The sequence below is a fragment of the Ixodes scapularis genome, unplaced genomic scaffold (assembly GCF_016920785.2).
Source record: "Ixodes scapularis isolate PalLabHiFi unplaced genomic scaffold, ASM1692078v2 ptg000827l_1___fragment_1__unscaffolded, whole genome shotgun sequence".
In the NCBI taxonomy this organism is placed as follows: domain Eukaryota; kingdom Metazoa; phylum Arthropoda; class Arachnida; order Ixodida; family Ixodidae; genus Ixodes; species Ixodes scapularis.
Window position 1 is genome coordinate 471,299 of NW_024610045.1, and position 19,302 is coordinate 490,600.

General features: G+C 43.6%; 1 protein-coding gene and 1 pseudogene across 1 annotated transcript; one reads left to right on the top strand and one right to left on the bottom strand.

Annotated features, from left to right (window-relative positions):
• Positions 1 to 1,092: 1,092 nt before the first annotated feature.
• Positions 1,093 to 1,689, bottom strand: LOC121834233 (annotated as a pseudogene).
• Positions 1,690 to 9,997: 8,308 nt separating this feature from the next.
• Positions 9,998 to 11,975, top strand: LOC115310598 (piggyBac transposable element-derived protein 4). The gene is made up of 3 exons (XM_029969002.2): positions 9,998 to 10,077; positions 10,587 to 10,899; positions 11,001 to 11,975. The coding sequence occupies exons 1-3, from the start codon at positions 9,998 to 10,000 to the stop codon at positions 11,973 to 11,975; spliced, it is 1,368 nt and encodes a 455-aa protein (XP_029824862.2).
• The last annotated feature ends 7,327 nt before the right edge of the window (positions 11,976 to 19,302 follow it).

The following is a 19,302-nucleotide window of genomic DNA, read 5'->3' on the forward strand; positions in this document are numbered from 1 at the left end:
CAGCCACACTTGGCGGCGAAAATCAGCCTTCAACTAAGTGCTGTAGATAATAAAATTGAGTCGATGTCACCGCTTTGAAATATCTATATTAAAATAAATTCAGTTACAAAATGTTACAAGCTGAAAGCAAATATCAGGACAAAACTTGCACGCACCTGGGGAGCGCACTCCGTGTTCATTGATGGTACAACGTTAAATGTGGTGCCCACTCCATTCACAAAATGTTCCGAGCACAGTCGGAGGATGGCGTTGGGGAAACGTCTATTCGATTTAGGGACGCAAGCCACTACTGCCGGAAATCGGGGTCATGTGGAAATCGATGGAGCTTAAAGACACTGCAGTCGCACTCGCCTTGCCGGATTTCGTGCAAGCTACACAGGCTCTCGGACAGTATTCGACGCTTTCTGTCGTTATTTTGCACCGTATAACTGAGCAATGGTGTCTTGATGACCGGGGGACTGTTGACATCCAAGCCCGTGGCTCTAATTAAGTTTGGGAGTTTAAAACAGAAAACAAAGCACGAACGAAGTTTGGGCAACGCCTACACCGAACACCGTCAAAGCCTCTCATCTGGGGCTTTCGCTGTCTTTAAGGCTCCAGCAATGGGGAAAGCGCCGGTAGCACTTTCCCCTTTTATCTCTCGCACTCTTTTAGCAAACCAGTTTATATACGGTTCTGCTGTGCTTTAACCCCGTTAAACAAACTTCTTACCGAGCCCCGGTGCACTGCGGAAAAGCAACACCAGCGGAACAAGCTCCACGGGTGTTGCTTCTCCGCAGTGCACCGGTGCTCCAAAAGAAGTGCGCTCAACGGTGCCGGGAGAACAAAAAGTATGAATTACGGGAAAACATCGTTCGAGTTAAGCAGCTTATGAATAGATGGAAAACGTAGCGGGTCAACGAAAGTTTTGTGGTAGAGAGAGGTATGTTTATTTACAGGAAAGCAAAGAGGTCAATTTGCTTGTGAGTGCTGGTTTGCTACTTTGCGTGAAAAGGAAGAGAGCGGAGAGACAGCAGACAGAGTAGAGAAGTAAAGAAAGAGTGAGATCACATATCCACTCGTATCCCCCCTCCCCCACACACATCCCACACACATACTAATACACATATATACGCACTCAAAGATTGGCGAAAAATAAATAGCCACACGTAAATTAAAAAGAGTGATGGCAGTTCACAGCTCTTGGTCCAGGCGGGTGTCCTTTAAGAACCGGAGTAAAGCGTTGGTCGCTTTGGATTCTTTCGCTACTGAAGTCCAGGGTCCTAATATATGGCCGAGCTCCATGTCCTGATCATGTATCTTCAAGGATTGTTTTAGTATTTTCCTTTGGGAACTATATAGTGAACAATGGCAGAGTACATGTTTAATGTCGTGTGTTGTTGAGCATGCTGTACAATGCGGTGAATCTACTTGGCCGATCATATGAAGATATTTTCTAGTAAAAGCCACATTCAAGCGCATTCGATGCAGCACAGTTTCTGTTCGTCGTTTTATATTTCCCGGCATTCGAAACTTTAATTCCGGGTCAATATGTTCCAAGTGCGCATAGTAGTAGCATGGATCTGTCCATAGTCTGGATGATATTTCTCTCCCAATTTTTCGGACTATATCATTTGCATCTGTCCTTGACAGTGGAATTGCACAGGTATTATCAGCTTAGTGGGCGTCCCTAGCAGCTTTGTCAGCACAAATGTTTGCCGGGTTTGCCACTATGCCCCGGTACCCACTGTAAGACAATTTCATGTCCCTGACACCTCACATCATGGAACTTCTGCATTATGTCATAAATCAGTTGAGCATTTACGTTATTCTTTCTTTTATGCATGAGTGCGCTGAGAGCGGACTTAGAGTCTACAAATATTGTCCAGTTCTGGGGGTTTTGGGTGCTGATGTAGGCAGCAGCTGCCCGGATAGCCGCAAGTTCAGCTGCTGTCGAGGATGTAATATGGCTCAGTTTCGTTTTGATTGTCATGCTAGTTGACGGAATATAGGCTCCGATGGATGATGATATAAAGTTAGTTGACCCGTCCGTATATATGTTTCGCGATGAGAGACAGGCATGATGTATATACTCAAGTGTTAGCTGCATCATAACAGGTGTTGGGGTTGCTGCTTTTTGCGTAACACCGGTGATGTTCAATTTAATGTCGATGGAACTGCACGTCCACGGTGCTTGCTGCGGAGTTTTAGCTAATTCAAAAGTATTTGGAGTATACCCATGGGGTTGCGAGATGACCTTCGAAAAGCCTCCGTAATATTCGCCAGATGATGTGCTTGGCTGCGCGCTTGGTCTCGTAGGTGAACTCGAATAGTTTCTTGGGTTCTGAGGATACCGGGCGAAATTGCTCTAGCTTCAACAAGAGCTCCAATGTTTGATGTGCATTTTGGTAGTCCTAGGCAAACTTTTAGAGCCTGTGCTTGAACACTTTCCAGGTCTTTCATTGACGACTTGGAGATACCATGCATGACTGAAATACAGTAGCGTAATAGCCCGACAAACAGAGCGTTGTAAAGGGTCAAAAGTGCTCTTACTGAACATCCCCATCTCGTTCCGCTTATCATTTTAATAATTTGTGTGAAGGACTTCAGTTTTTGCTTTATGCGCCTGATGTGTGGGGACCATGACAAAGATCGATGTAGGGTCACTCCTAAAAATGTATGTTCTTTGACGTATTCAATTGTTGTCCCCTCTATTAGAATGGGATATCTCCTTGTATCCTTTCTCGTGAAGGCGATAGCAGCGGATTTGGCTTGGGAGATTTGCATTCCATGTGAATGGAGGTATTTTACAGTTATATTGATTGCTTTTTGTATACGTGCTCTGTTTATATATAACGATCTGCTAGAGACCCAGAAGCAAATATCTTCGGCGTAAAAAGATGTATGCACACTTTTCGGAAGCAGTTTGACAAGATGAATTTGAGATATGTTGAAAAGAGTGGGACTCAGGACACCTCCCTGGGGTACTCCTCTTGTAACTTCATAGAGATCGGTGTCTCCATCTTCAGTGGAAATAAAGATGTGTCTACCTTTCAGGTAACCGGAGGCCCACGTACATAGTCTTGTACTTAGACCGATTTTTCTCATATCTGTAAGGATGGCGTTATAATCCACAGAATCGAAGGGAGCTTTTATAACAATAAAGACGGCAGTTGTTTTCAATTTGCTCGCGTTTGCTTGTTCAATGGTGGATACTAGGTCTAAAACATTGTCAACACTGTTCCTTCCTCGGCGGAATCCTGACATGCATGTAGGAAGTATCTCTGTTTTCGAGGTCCCATTCGAGTCGTGACAGTATCATTTTTTCCACGACTTTCCCGACACAGCTCGATAAAGCGATGGGTCGATATGAGCTAATCTCCAAAGGGGTCTTGGCTGGCTTAAGTATGGGAATCACTCGTGAAGTCTTCCACTCTTTTGGTATTCTAGCAGATTCCCAGGAAGCGTTATAGACATCGAGTAAGAATGTTCTAGCCGCGCTACCAAGATGTGCTAATGCAGAATAGCGGACACCATCTGGACCAGCGGATGAGTTCTTGTTTGTTGAAGACAGTGCCTCTTTCAGTTCTATTAAAGTAAATGGAGCGTCGATGACATCGTTTTGCACTGATGCAGTGTTATGACTAGCTATAGGGATAGCCAAGTATGATATTGAGGAGTCGCGAGTAATCTGCAAGCAATAATCTTTTGCCACTTCCTTTTGTGTAACTTGCCGATGTAGTGCGATCGAACGAAATGAGTAAGTTTGCTGCGGCCTGGAACCTAAACTTCGCGTCATATGCCGTATTTGCGTTACAGGCTTCCTGGGATCCAGTCTAGCACTGTTCGATCTCCATCGTTTCCTTGAAAGTTTATCGAGATGGCGTTGCACCTTTCTTTGCGCATGTCTGGACTTTCTTATATCTTCTCTACTTTTAGTTTTTCTTGCCCTTCGTTCGGCTCGTCGACGGATGGCTTGAACTTGTTCGTACTCCTCATCTACAGCTATTCGGCTGATCTGCATTCTTAAAGATTTTGTAGCATCCGACGTTGTTTTCTCAATAATATTAGAAAAATCTTCAATTGTGGTTATCTCCTGGCATGCTATTTCAACTTTTTCGCTGAACATATTTCAGTTAGTATATGTAAGGAGTTTTTTACGGCGACTGTTATTTAGTACGGGTATCGATGTGTAAGTCGGAAAGTGATCACTGCCATGAGTTTCGATGTCTACAAACCAGCGAGGTGGGGGCGAAATGGAAGACGATGCCAGCGTGATATCTAAGCAGCTGCTAAGTGTTGCACCTTTAATAAATGTTGGACTTCCGTCATTCAATATAGTTAGGTTGTGTTGGTGAGCAATGTTTAAAATATTTTTTCCTCTTACTGTGGTTTTCACCCCTCCCCATAAAGAATGGTGGGCGTTAAAATCCCCAGTCAAAATATGTGGAGACGGGGTTGCCTTAATTAGCTCGTCTAGAATGTCTTTGTCGAATCTGGCTCTTGGTTCAATATATGCAGCTATTACTGTTAGAACCGTAGTGTCCTTGCTAATTGTTGCTGCCACGTATTCATCGGTAGGATGGGGATTTACATCGTCTACCACATATGTGAGGTCTTTACGTATCGCCAGTAAAAGCCTGCTGGGACTTCTTCCACGACTTGAGGGGAATACTTCATAACCGGACAAGCGTAATGTTCGAGTAACACGTGATTCCGATATTGCTATTACGGGGAATTGATATTTGAAGGTTAGTTGACGAAAGTCTGAAAGACGGTTCCGGAGGCCTCGAGCATTTCACTGAAAAATGAATGAGTTGTTACGGACCTTCCCTACCTGCACCAGGAGCTGATCAGAGGAAGAGCGATGTCTATGATTGTGATTGTAGCTTGTGCCAGTGGAGAATCAAGGGAAACAAGAAGATTACGAATCAGCGTTGCTATCGTGTGTAGCGCATTTCCCAGGCTCTGTGATTTTGGTGTTTCACTCGATCTTAAAAGCGGTGGGGCCTTACACTCGTTATGGAGCTGCTTTGGAACCCACTGAAGCTTCTTCGATTGGCTGACGCTTTCTTGGTGTTGGCCGTGTGAAGATCCAGGTGACGTTTGAACAGGATTTGTCCAGTCAGTTGAATGGCTTGGCAGAGGTGGGAAGTCTGCATCTCTCGCTGGGGGTACCACAACAACTTGCGATGTTTTCTCGATTTTGTTACTTTGGCGGTGATGACATCTCTGCTCAGGATCTTGATGTCTGGGGCCAGATGGCTTCACCACAGATCGGGCAGCTGTGTAGTTGACGTTGTTTTCGCTGCAGTAGGCTGATATTTTTTTTCTGTCTTGTAGAAGGTGCATTGGCGTGATGTCGATTTGTGGTTCTTTTTGCAGTTGATGCACTGCGGTTCTTTTGCTTCACAGGCACTGCGTTAGTGGTTGCCGCCACAGCGACTACACCGCTCCACCTTGTTGCATACACTTGCAACATGGCCAAAGCAACTGCATTTTGGACATTGCCGTGGTTTGTCTGTGTATGGTAGGATTTTGAATCTGGTGTGGCCTAGAGTGACGTACTCTGGAGTAGTTTCTGTGGCAAAAGCGAGCTTGACGATATCTGATTTCCCTAGCCTTCTCACATGGGTGACAGGGACAGTCGCGCGTATCCCTTCCTGGAGGTCCGCTTCTATGATCTCCTAAAAAACTCCACGGATGATTCCAATAGCCGAAGATCTTTGATGTGCCTCATATACAGTGATTTTCATTCCGCAGAGGCTTGTCATTTTGAGCAGAGTTTTTTGGACTCGGTGTTTCACTTGTCGATCGCCAGAAGATTAGGTCGGTAGTTTGGTCTGATGAGGATCACTCCGTCAGGTGCAATGTCGTTTAACTTCTTAGATAGCTTTAGAGGATTGACCTTCGTGACGATTTGGCTCGGATCTGCAGGTTTGACGACGACGGTGAGGCCGGGGCTTGGCGTTGTGATGATGGTGTCGTCACTGGATGCAGATTCCTTCGAGACATGCTTTCTCTTCCTGGTCATTTTCGATTTTACCAGAGCAAAGCCTGCGTTGTCGTCAGAGTTGCTCATAATGATGCTAGAGTCATCAGACATGCTGGATGCATCTGATGACTCCGCTGCGCTGCCGGCCTCATGGATCATGGTGTTTGTCCCCTAAGGGACCAAATCAGGGCCTTTTTTCAGGCGTCGTCGCAGATTTGTGGTGCTCTGATCGGGTAAGATAGAGACGAACGGCCAGATACCTGCGCAGTTTTCTGGATCCTGTTGTTTGATTCAAGGAGCGAAGAAAAAAAATGTCACGAAAGTTTTGAAATTTGTTTGACTTAACCAGAAGTATTAAATATTCGAGTTTGATTTATCGCGAGCCCATTGTATACCCTAAGGGAGATATGCCTCAATTTAATGTGCTTAATATCACTGAATAGTTGTGCAATTTTAATTGGCTAGTTTTATTTCTCAAGCACTCGTTGTGTTCGGTATTCAAATCAATGCAAATTTTTACTTTGATTCAATTTATGGGAGGTTTATTTAATATCTCATGTAGAGTAGTAAGGCGGGGAGCTACACTGTAAAACATTTACGTCAATTTTACGTGTCTTTTCCTCGTCAAAAAAGACGGGCACGCTCAGCATTTCAAAATACGAGGATGCCCTCATTATTTATTTGGCGCGAGAGCCGAGCCTTCCAGAAAAGCCAAAATCCCAGGAGTGCAAGCATGCGCAGATGGCGAGGAGTTGAATGCCCCGCCGGGCAGCGCGCAGCCCCGCAGCTCTTTTGCGGCCCTCCTCTCTCGCAGAATGGCGGTGTTGGTGCGTTGTTGCGGTTGTTGCAACACCTTGTTGTTGCCGCCTGCTCTTTCCCATCTCTGTTGTTTTGCTCTGAGTCGTGCGCCCGTGCCGCGCAGGCGCAAACAGAGGTTGCAGCAGCTATTGCTCTTCGGGCGTTCGTCGAACTCGCCTCGGTTGCTGTTGTCATCGTGGTCAGTGTAGTGTTCTGTGATGCATCAGGGCCTCATCAGCTCATCGACGACTAAATCGCCCACTTCAAGGTATGCAATGTGACTTTATCCTTGCAATGTCTTGCTTACGTATTGTAATTGAATATTTCTCCATGTTCGCGGTTCGAGTGCTTTGGTTGAAGACGGAAAGCGCTCGAGCGTGTTCGAAATCCGCGGTCTGAGAACACGGACGTCCACCGACACACCGTGCTTTAGGTGTTTCTTTTTCAGCACGTTATGTTTCCGTTATAATATGCACGTGTTTACTTATCCGTGCTGCAGCGGCGGCGCCTTTACTCAGAGCCCTGCGCCTTATCTCTTAAGAGAACTCGTGAGTACGAGCTTTTATGGAAGCTTAGTTTCTGTGTTTGTTTTTGCAACCACATTCATGCAGCCGGACAACATAAGCGAGCGGCTAACACATTTGTGACGATGCAATGTCATTGAACGACGTTTTAGCTGCTTCGAAAACGGAAGTTTCCAATGCACTCGATTCACGAGTCTTTATGACGTACACAAAGATATTGGCCGCCCTCGTAATTTGACGGGAAATTTTCAAGCAGTTGGGAAGGTTAATTATTTTAACCATCCACTCTGTAGCTCGCTGCTGGCTCTGACTTTATATTTAACAGTGTGCTTATTTTTTATATCGTATTTTCCGGGCTATAGCCCAAGGTCTATACATCTTTAAAAGTTGAAATTTTAGACTGTGCGGACTCAACGCGTGCGGACTATACACGAATTTTGTTTCTCAAGATCGTTCATTATGAGGAGATGTCACGGATTTTGTGAGTGAAAGAGTATGTTAATGATGATTAATGTATATTATAGGCTTCTTTGTGTGCTAAGAAAGCAGACATGTGTCAAGGTGTGCCGTCTATAAGATTTTCGTGTCGACTAAGCACCAGGTGCCGACTATGCACGGCACGCGGATTATGCACCGGGTGCGGAGTATCTAAGTATCTAAGCATGAACTTTTATTTTGGATCCTAAAATTGCCCCTGCGGACTATACACCAGGTACGGACTATAGCCCAGAAAATACGGTACATATATATTAGGTTTTTGCATGTCCTATATTCCGTTCACGCCTACGCTGACAGTGCGGTGCAAGCTACTTGTTCGCCAACTATAATTAAAGCCTCTTATCACATGACCTCGCTCTCCCCGCGTGAGTATGCAAAAAGGCGGTGATCACGTTGTGCTGAATCGACAGTTAACTGGTTAAACGAACATGCAGCTTCCACCGCACTGTCAGTTTAGGGGTGAACATTCGCGAAATCGTAATAATTAGCTCAGCATACCCAACAGCTGATCGGCTTCGCAGAAGTTTATATCTTATTATTTACTTTTATGCGCTTTCTTGTTTCATTTCTCATTGATGAGTACTGTTCATTCATTTGCACACCTGAGGCATTAGACAGCTGAAATGACGTCGAAAACGTCTTGTGATATAGTTTTTTTTTTTGTAATCTTGAACGGATTGTAAAGGAAAATGAAGGTGATATATATGTGGATGCCGTCCTCACTGTATAATTGTAGGGCTCCGCGGACATTAGACAGGCGGATAAAGGTCAAAATATGTTTACTAATTAACCAAAATTGTAAAGTCACTGTTTAATTACATGGCTTTTTAGTTTTCTTTTTTTATGTCACTGTATATTACACTTGTGCAGCTTCAGACACCCGGCCGTGACACTTCCCCTTTGGACTCGGTTTAATGAATTTCTGTTTGGTATAGTTGCGTTATTTGTGTTTAGTATAGTTACGTTTATTTATCATTAGTGTATGATTTTTTTCTTTACGAGGTTATAATTGCTTCCTCTTTTTTACAGTGGCTATTTGCAAACCTAACGTTGCATTTGCATATGTTGGTGTGCATGTGTATGGTGTGTGTCTGCATCTAACTGTGTCACATGACACCCGTGACATCCTAATGACGTCTGTATATAGTTGTTTTACTTTGCACTCGGGCTCAAAGTATGGCTATGTTGGACAGTTAATTTTAGGGTGGCATATCCCACAAGCCTCATGTTGGCTTTAATGTGCCCGTCATGCTAACTGATGTCCGCTAGATACAATAAATGTATTATATTAATATTACGAATATTAATTTTATTATTTAGCGGTTTAATGGGCCTCTTCGCAATTGCAGTTTTAAAGAGAGTAATCTAACCCCAAAACTCTAACGGGCGATTTCCGAAAAACATGGATTACCTCAAAACTTGCTGCTTTTTCACAAGAGTGTTTCATTTAGGTTGGGCTTTAATAATGTCTCCGTTTAAAATTGCAATTGCAGCATAGCCCATTATACAAATACTTAAGAAGGTAATTAACATATTTTTGGTTATAAACATAGTTTTATATTTATTCCCTTATCTAACGTTTGCCATTCTTATGGTATTGCTGGCTACTACAGTGTGTGACCCAATTGTTATATTTTTGTTATAGGTACTTTGGCCAGATAAACCTCAAAAGAGGTACCAGGTGTGCACCATGCCATATCGCAAAGAGCGGCATTTATCCGAAAGTGATCAGGCTCATCAAGAAAGGTGAACTAACCCGTAGGTACTATCCAAAGATTGCCAGCCGCTCTCTTCTAGCCGTATGGAGAGTTCTACGAGTTGAGCAAGCGTTTCTAGTGGTCCTTGGGAGATTTCATGCTGGAGGCTTATGCAATATTGGTCTTGTCTTAGTAACTTTGTGGGTATAAGGCAAGCTGTATTAAATTTAATACAGGTTCCAGTTGCACCAAGCAGGTGCACTCACCCTCAAGTTGCAAGCCGCTCTCTTCAAGTCGCATGGGGTGCTTTATCTCTTTCAGGCACGGTGGTTATCCCCAGTGACCACCTTTTCAACATTTTTTCCCCTTGCAGCACGGTGGTCTAGCTCAAAAACCACCAACGGCGCTCTTGTTCGAGCTTCCTCCTCATAACTCTAGATGGCGCTAGCTTCCCCCGCGCTGTCTTCCATTCAGAAATAAAACTTCCGTTTCGTGCAACACGTGCCATGGCGCCTCCGACCTTTCATCCGAAAGCTTTCTACAAGCATGGCGGTAAGAATTTGCTCTACCTCTTCCTTTTTTCTGGGTGAGACAGTGAATAAGTGTAACGTGCACGTGGTTCAAAGAAGTAACTGCTTCGTTTTATAAAAACGCGATGCTGCCCGTTTCAATGTGGTGGTTACCACCAGTAACCACCATGCATCAATGGAGGTGGCATTCGCATTTTGATGTGTGATAAGGGGATCCTGTTCAAGGAACGTGAACGTCCGTTTCAGATGGTTGCGAAGAAATCCCCACAGACACTGACAGCCTTACTGGCGGGGACAACACGAGTGACAGCGACAGCGATTGGGAACCACCTCGCCCGCCTAATGGAAGCGCTCGGGACACCTCCCCCACATCGCCAAGGAATTGCCGCGTGATTAGTGATTCCACCGACTCGGAAACAGACGATGATACTCCCGTTGCCCCAGCAAAGGTTCCTTTGTGGAGTCCGAGCTATAGGGTGCACCCACCACTAGAATTCCTGGCTGACACTCGGCTCCAAAGCCATATCCTCGATTTAGAAGAAAAAGATCCCTTTTCTATTTTCAGTCTTTTATGGAGCCCTTCCTTGACGAAAGAAGTGGTTTTTCAGACGAACCTGTATGCCCAGCAGGCTGGAAAACCATACACTCCTACGACAGAGCAAGAGATGCGATCTTTCTTGGGTCTGAACCTCCTGATGGGTATAAAACGGAGTCCAAGCTACCGGGATTATTGGTCCAGCGTGCCGGACCTGCATGACCCATTCATATCGAAGATCATGACAGTGAACAGATTTGGTTGGCTGCTGTCTTATCTGCATCTAAATGACAATGTGCTACAGCCACCAAGAGCCCACCCTGATTTCGACCGGCTTTATAAAGTGAGGCCACTTTTATCGGAACTTTCACGAAGCTTTGCAACAAACTACCTACCAAAGGAGTACCTCGCAATTGACGAGTCAATGATCAAGTTCAAAGGCAGGAGTTCCCTAAAGCAGTACATGCCGAAAAGCCCGTGAAACGTGGATACAAGGTATGGATGTTGTGCGCCAGCACCGGCTACAATTTGAAGTTTGAAATCTACTCTGGAAGGTCCGAAAGCGGAGTGCAAAAAGAGTTGGGTGCACAGGTTGTCAAGAAATTGTGTCAAGACATATCTGGGAGGCATCACCGTGTGTTCTTTGATAATTATTTTACGAGCTATGGTCTCCTGAAGGACTTGAGGGAACAGGGAATATATGCGTGCGGAACAGTGAACCACAACCGGAAGCATCTGCCCAAGTTGCAAGCCGACAAAGAAATGGAAAGAGGGAACACTGATTGGTCAGTCAGTGATGAGAGTGTTTGCTGCATGAAGTGGAAGGACAAGAGAACTGTCCACCTTTTGTCGAACTTCCACGACCTTACGCAGGAGGCTGAAGTCGACCGCAAAAACAAGGATGGGACCGTCACCAAGGTACCATGCCCTGCTGCTCTCTATGACTATAACAAAAACATGAACTTTGTAGACAAGTTTGACCAAATGAAAGGGCAGTACGAAATCGATCGGAAATCAACAAAATGGTGGCACAGGATATTTTTTCCCTTCCTGGACTGCTGCGTGGTGAACGCATACATAATCTTCAGGGAGATTGAAGAAGCTGAGCGGATGACAATGAAGGATTTTCGCCACAGTGTGATCTCATCATTGACTGCTGAAGCACAAGTAGCCTCCAAAGCCAAGAGGAGGTCCTCTACCGATGCAGCTGTGCAACTGAAAAAGTCAAAGCCCCGCGTTGACACGAACGTCCGCCTGACTGAGAGCAAGCACCAACCAAAAAGATGTACACACCCCAGGTGTGCAAGGTGCAGCACCAAAACGAAGCCGTCCAGAACAACGTGGATGTGCGAAACGTGTGATGTTCCACTCTGCCTCAGGAAAGAAAAAAACTGTTTTTCTGACTGCCATAAAAAATAAGTGCCACCCCATTCAGCATGGTGGTCACCAGGAATGACCACCTCATATGCGGTCACTGCGCGGTAATACATTTTTTTAGTTTGTGAAAATAGTGTTCTTAGTACCGTACTTGACTATTTATACAATAAAATCAGGTTTCTATTTTCAACAAAACTTCTGTGCCTGAAAGAGTTATGAGGTGAGCAAGCATTTCTAGCAATCCTTGGGACATGTGCTTTATGCTTATGTATAACTGGCCTTGTCTTTGTTACTTTATGGTATATGGCAAGCTCTACTAAATTTATTGCAGGTCCCAGCTGCACCAAGCAGGTGCACGCAGCATTACAGATAGCAAGCCGTTCTCTTTAAGCCACATGGAGTGTTCCATGAGGTGAGCGTGCATTTGTAGTGGTCCTTGGGACATGTCGTGCTTTAGGCTTATGTATTACTGGCTTTGTCTTTGTGGTATACGGCAGGCTGTATTAAATACATAGCAGGTCCCAGCAACGAAAATTGCAAGCCACTCTCTTCAAGCCGCGTGGAGTGCTCTCCGAGGTGAGCAATGATTTCTGGTGCTCCTTGTTACAAGCCCTTCTTGGGTTTATGTAATACTGACCTTGTCTTTTTTATCTTCTGGTATATGACAAGCTGCATTAACATTAATTCAACAATATGATCAACCAACTAGCCCACCAGATGATCGTGATGCATTAACTTTCTCGCAGTTCCCATTTACACCAAGCAGGTTGACCCACCGTCGGATCGCTAGCCGCTGTCTTCAAGCCGCACAAAGTGTTCTATGAGGTGAGCAATCATTTCTGGCTGTCTTTGGTGCATGCCATGCTGGGGGTTTATGTAATACTGGCTTTGTCTTTGTTACTTTCGGGTATATAGCAAGCTGCATTAACTTTCTTGCAGGTCCCAGCTGCACCAAGTGGGTAGACCCACCATCAAAGACCGCAAGCCGCTCTCTTCAAGTCGCAACGTGTTCTGAGGTGAGCACTCATTTCTGGCGGTCCTTGGTACATACCATGCTAAGGGTTTATGTAAAACTGTCCTTCTCCAGTTTGATTAAGTTTTACCTAAGGAAAAGGTGGACCTCTATAGTGGGGTGGACGTGCATTCAATATTTTTATATACATGTATATAAAGCTGTCCATTTTGATTCGAACGAAATTAAAAAAAAAATGGCACGAGTTACTTACATAATTCCCTCACTGTGGTTGTGGGGCTTGTAGGACATGAGATAAGGGGATAACCGTTGCAGTATGTTAATCAAAACTAATGAACAAAAAATTTTTAATAATGTTTTTAATTAATTTTTTTTATGGGATATGTTTCAATTCTAGTTTTAAAGGCGGTGAATATTAAAGACTAACATAATTTCTATACAGCAACAAGGTTCAAGATATGGAATGCTAAAAATTTGCCTTTTTTGTCACCCGATTCGAAAATTGCGCCCTCGGGGAAGACCTCAGGATGTTGTGCGGACGTGGTTGTTTCGGACGCACCTTTTTTATCTTGGAAGTATGACGCGGATGCATCTACCAAGGACACACTGTCGAGATAGGGACGATGTGACCAGTACGACTATGTCACTCTTCCACCCACCATTAACGGCACAAATTCTTGAGCTCCTGAGCGCGGTTTTTGCATCCGACATTAAAACACAAAAGTTGGACAATGAATATGTCGAAGCCGCTTGGCATTTTGTGAATTGTTTAAGTCGGGATAGCCTTTAATTTTGGCTGGCTTCTAACATTGCTGTTGCAGCATGGCCTATAAAGCCATTAGTTCCAAAGCTAACAAATATTCGTCAATTAGTCAACATACTGTTACTGTTATCCCCTTTACTAATGTCCACAGAGTCCGACGAACGCGCAATGAAGAAAACATTCTCATAACTCTCGCGGCCTTTTTTGAAAATTCTGTTAGCTTTGAAATAGAATGATGTGTATACATGTAAAACGACTTGTAGAATGTAATCATGCACATGATTGTGTTACAAGGCTTTGTTTTTCACACAATTAAGTAGTGCATTTATTATCGCAACCTTCCAAAAATAAGCAAAGCATCCAGTTTGGTACTCAAATTGTATTCTATTTCGGTAATAAATGAACGGACTACTACTTGGTTCGCCTTTGGCTTCATACTGAGAATAATAGGCATGTGCGAATCATGAATTTTGGGCTGAAAGTTGATAATGACTTGAGCTTATTAACTTGTCAGTTGAATATCACAGTGTCTGCACCTCTCTCCAAGCCTGTTACTTAGTGCCGTCACGCTAGCCTCAGCCATCTGACAGTGTTGGTATCACTTGTTTAGCTGTAGGCTGCTTTGATTACTTTAGTACATATGTTTTCAAAATGCAGTAATATGTCAGTGAAGGAGCATGATCGTGCACGAATAGTAATTTCAGGTATGGTACAAAAACATACCTAATATCAGGGGAAGATAGTCATCCACTGAAATAAAGTTAGAAATGAATAATTTTAATTACCAAACTGAATGCTCTCTTAAAATTCTCAAGGATCTGCTTAAGCTGCGCAGTTGTAATCGAGGCAGCAAGCAAAGCTTGTCATTTATTTATGCTTGTCAGCAGCATGCTGCATGGGCATATAGATTTATAAGCGTACATAATCAGCATGAGGGCAATACATATACTTTTTAAATGAAAATCTAATTGATCTCGTTATTATCGCCCCACTGCCAAAGCTCGGTTAGTTCTGATCCAAACTATGTAGTGGCTCTGGCTATCATCAGGCCAAGGCCCACATAGAGGTTGTGAGTATAAATATACGATTTGATGGCCTTCTCGCTATGCTCATCCTTCAATTTCAAATTAGAACAGTTGCTGCAATGTCGTGACAGAGCATGTTAAGACATTGCAGCCTAATACATATTCTTGATAACAGAATAGCTACAGTGTTACTTGTTTTCTAAATTTGACCTTGAGGGGAGTACCGACATCCATCAGATTCATAAACATTTACGTAACCATGTTTAAATTTTTTTCTTAATTCCTCCTGTGTACATGTCAACATCTCCGCTATGAAGGTGTGCATTTACTACCAAAGTATGAGTCTGCACTGCGACAAAGTGGGATTCTTGTGACCGGGGTGTTACACCACCACCTTATCTAGGTGGTGGTGTAACACCCCGGTCACAAGAATCCCACTTTGTCGCAGTGCAGACTCATAGGCACGAGTGCTGCGTCAGTGTTCGGCCGGGGCTCGCGTTCCATCAGCGCGTCGAAGGTCGGACTCGGGCCCAGTAGCCGAGTTAACGCCGTCCGACTGTGATGACGTTTCATGAAGGGAGAGGAGGCGATGCCGAGGCTTTGATTATTCTAGATGATGTTGGGTGTTAGCGCGATTAATGCGATTGCGGAGTCTGCTCCATGGGTGTCGCTTCTCCGCAGCGCAGTGCACATGCAGAGAAGCGGACTGAACAAAGCCAATTCATTGTAATGGTGACTTTACGAGCGTTTTGAAATCTTCGAATGGCGCAAACGACTTTATTTTTGCGAGCTTGATATTTCATACATTTTGTGAAGTGTCAGTTTTGGAAATACTTTGCGGGAACAAAATTTCACAATCAGGAGTAATGTTCAATGTATTCGTGGCCATGGGGTTACTTATTTGCACGACCAATTTGAAGTAATTACGATAAACTCGCAAAAACTAAGCATTTGCAAAAATTAAGCCGTTTACAGTAGTACGATTCTTGTTGAAACCAATATCAAATACTGTATAATACAAAACTGCTATAACAAAATTTTAATATTAGCACAGCCCTGAAAAATGGCCATTTGCAGATGTTTTCGCTGTGGCCTTCATCAATCCATATATGCTTCAAATGTAGCAGCTGCAACCTTGAATCTGGAAAAGGCTATTGTTTGTCACACATTTTCTTTATGGTGCCTAAGGTTTGAGGTAATAAATGTTGTGCCCTGGAGTTAACACTATTACCTGTAGCATAGCCCTGGGCATTCAAAGAAGGCACACCACCAATGTCTGACATATCAGACTTTCAGAAATGCTATTGTCCGATTTTCCTCACCCTTGTGTCAGGATGAAGCTGTTACTATTTCTCTCGAGGTCCTCTCATAGTGGTCCTTTCAGTGAGTTAAGTGACGTTATATCATAGGGTGGCATAGGGCAATTTTCTCTTCCCTTTTCCCGCAGGATGTAATGGCGCACCGTCATCACCAAGGAGAGTGTACAGTGAGGCAGCTCGGAAACTTGAATAAAGTGATAAGTAATCTTTCAATTTTCGTCTTTATAATTACGTGAAAAACACTGATCATAATGTCTGTATGCAACACATACATACTTTCAGCTGAAAAATGCAATCCACCTTTTCTTTATTGCTTTTCTCACACAGTTTCAGAAGACGCTGGTACGTCATTTTCGCGAGGAATGTTTGGAAATAGAGCTGCCAAAGATTTCCGCGTAAGTTTCACGTACAAAGCCGCAAATAAAAATGACGACTTTCCTAGTCAATTTAGAAAAACGACAGTACGCTATTTTCACGAGGGAAGATTTGGAAACGATTTAATCGTCATTTTCACGTCTATGCTCGTAAACCAAGAATGCGGTGCCTCGTTTTTTTTGACATTTCCCACATAATTTCATAAAATGATTGTACGTTATTTTGACGAGAAATGTTTGGAAATAGAGCTGCCAGAACTTTCCTCGTAAATTTTACGACTCATTCTTAAGAGTGTAGGCTAGTTGGTAAGCACGTTGCTCACTTACTTTAACCATGCATGTCATATACAATTTGTTGCGATTGTGTATTGATTTCGGATCCTCTTCTGCTCTTTATTTCAAGCTGCTTTTACATGCACCATGAAGATACCGAGGAGGTCTTCAGTTGATTGAAAACTACAAGCACAAGCATGGAGGGGCATCTAGATGGCCAGCACAAGGACAACTATAATGTAAATTTTCTCCAAAGTTAAAGTAAGGCATGCCTTCTTCCAATAAAGGTATTGTGGCGAAACTTCCTAATTGGTTCGTCTGTTGAGCTGTCACTTATAGGAACAGCTGAGCTCACACAAACGAAATCCTGGCAATGAGAAGTACAGGTTGTGTGCTCTTTCTCGTTTGCAAAACATTAAGTTTTGGTTGAGGATGAAAATTATTCAAGTTCATATATTAAATGACGGAGCTATGAACTCTCCATGCCAATCTACCCCAAAAGCTTCATGTGACTTAGGCTTGCTTGAATATGGAAGCTTTTCGCACTAAATAATGAAGCACTTGACCTTTACGTCTTTTTGAACTGGACTGTCCGTAAAAACAAGGCATACAATTTTGTAGAATGGCGAAATGTCTGTAGCCCACATTATGGACAGCTATCTGTACGAAAGCTGAAAGCTGTCCGCACTAAATAACGAAGGACTATACCCTTCCACCTTATATAAGGCCAAAGCTACGAGTCATCCGCACCAATCCTGCACCTCTGATACGTCAGGTGACACCCCTGGCAGATCTAGAGCTCTGCCTGGTGAGTCGCCTGATGTATCGGAGGTGCAGGTGGTACAGATGGCTCGAGGCTTTGGCCTTATAAGGCGAAAAGGTATAGTCCTTCGGTATTTAGTGCGGACAGCTTTCACATTTCCTACAGATAGCTGTCCGTAATGTGGGCTACAGACGTTCCTTCGTTCTACGAAATTATATGCCTTGTTTTTACAGATAGTCTAGTTTCTAGATTACGGCAAACCATACCGGCAATATCGAACCGGCAACTTTTGCCCGCAAAATGGGGTGAAAATTTTTTACAGTGTAGGAAGCTTCACTTTTCGGAGCGCATTTCTGAATCCTGGGAGAGTACCTGATTCGGGAATTGTTTCCACTGGGTCTTAAAATGTTGTCTTCGCATAGGCCATTCGCATATCGCCCACCAACGCCTCCTCTTAATGGGAACATCCAGCACGCTGTGCAGCCTGCGGACGTGTTGTGTCCATCCTACAGATATTAGGGGCTTGCTCTGGTCTTAAGAAATAACGACGTTAGTATATTCCTGTCTTTTTTATATCGTATACTCGTCTACCCTATTATTTTACTGGAAAACATCCCTCTCATCTCCATTGATCGTGTACTTAGTTTTTTTGCTAGCACTGGCCATTTACACCGGATCTATTACCACATATATCTGTCAGGTCACGGCATACTAAAATAATATAATATATTACGTAGTGCGGCGCACTTTGGCCGAACCTGCTTTTTGCGCCATAAAACCCTCGATCATTATCATTATAGAAATTTCAAAAAAAGATCTGTCCAACTGTTGTCACGTAGGAATTACCAAACAAATACTACATGTACCTTGTTTTTGTTTTTTTCCAGAATGCGCTCCGTTGCTCCTAGGACATTGCGCATTCCTTTCTTGTAGGAACGTATTGTTGCTGGCGTTCGCAGCTCAAGAACCACGTCAACAATTACGTCGACAAGCACGTCAACAAACGCAGCGCCGCATTGTATTTCACATTTTGTTGCAGCCGTGAGGCAAGATTCACCGAACGGTCATGGCAAGGTCATGTTTTTCTTTTTTTATTTTCGTTCTCCCGCGAGCATACATTGTTTGTCATCCTGTTGTGTAATAAACCGACTGTGTGTGAGATGATGTATTTACCGTTTATTTTTTTACATTTCTGAGCTTAAAACACGAGTGGCCAGGATTAAAATATTACACCAGGGCGTAAATGTCTGTCTAAAATAAATTTTTAGAAAAAATAGTATTGGTACTTAGAGATTTAAATGAGGCATGAAGTAGCCATTACCTGTAGGGAAGAGGGTGACATGAGACTAGATACAGAAAATATACTATCGCACACTAACAAGAACGTTTATTTCATTCGTTTTTTTTGTTTTTTTGTTGACGATAAGTTGACGATCAGCAAAAGCATGACACCTCACTCTAAAAAACGTCTGCGCGTCTACTTTCCCGTACAGCAGTCGGAGAACCAATCAGCGCAATTTAGGAAGGCAGCTCAGCTAATGACGATCCCGAAACATCTGTTTAGACAAAAAAACGCAGACTGAGTTGTGACATTAAGAAATACAAAATGTCACGCTTGCATTGCCTAATGTCGCAACTCAGACTGCGTTTTTTGGTATAAACGTATGTTTCGGCACCTTCATTCGCTGACCTGCCTCCGCAAGTTGCGCTGATTGGTTCTCCGAGTGTTGTGCGTGAAATTAGACGCACAGACGTTTTTTAGAGTGCTATAGCTACTTGTCCATTGGCATTTAAGTTCTCTTTTTCTTATTATGCCAAACCACGCTCAACGCTATGAACCGCCCAAGCCTATTAAGCAGCACCAGAAGTGTATCGTCAC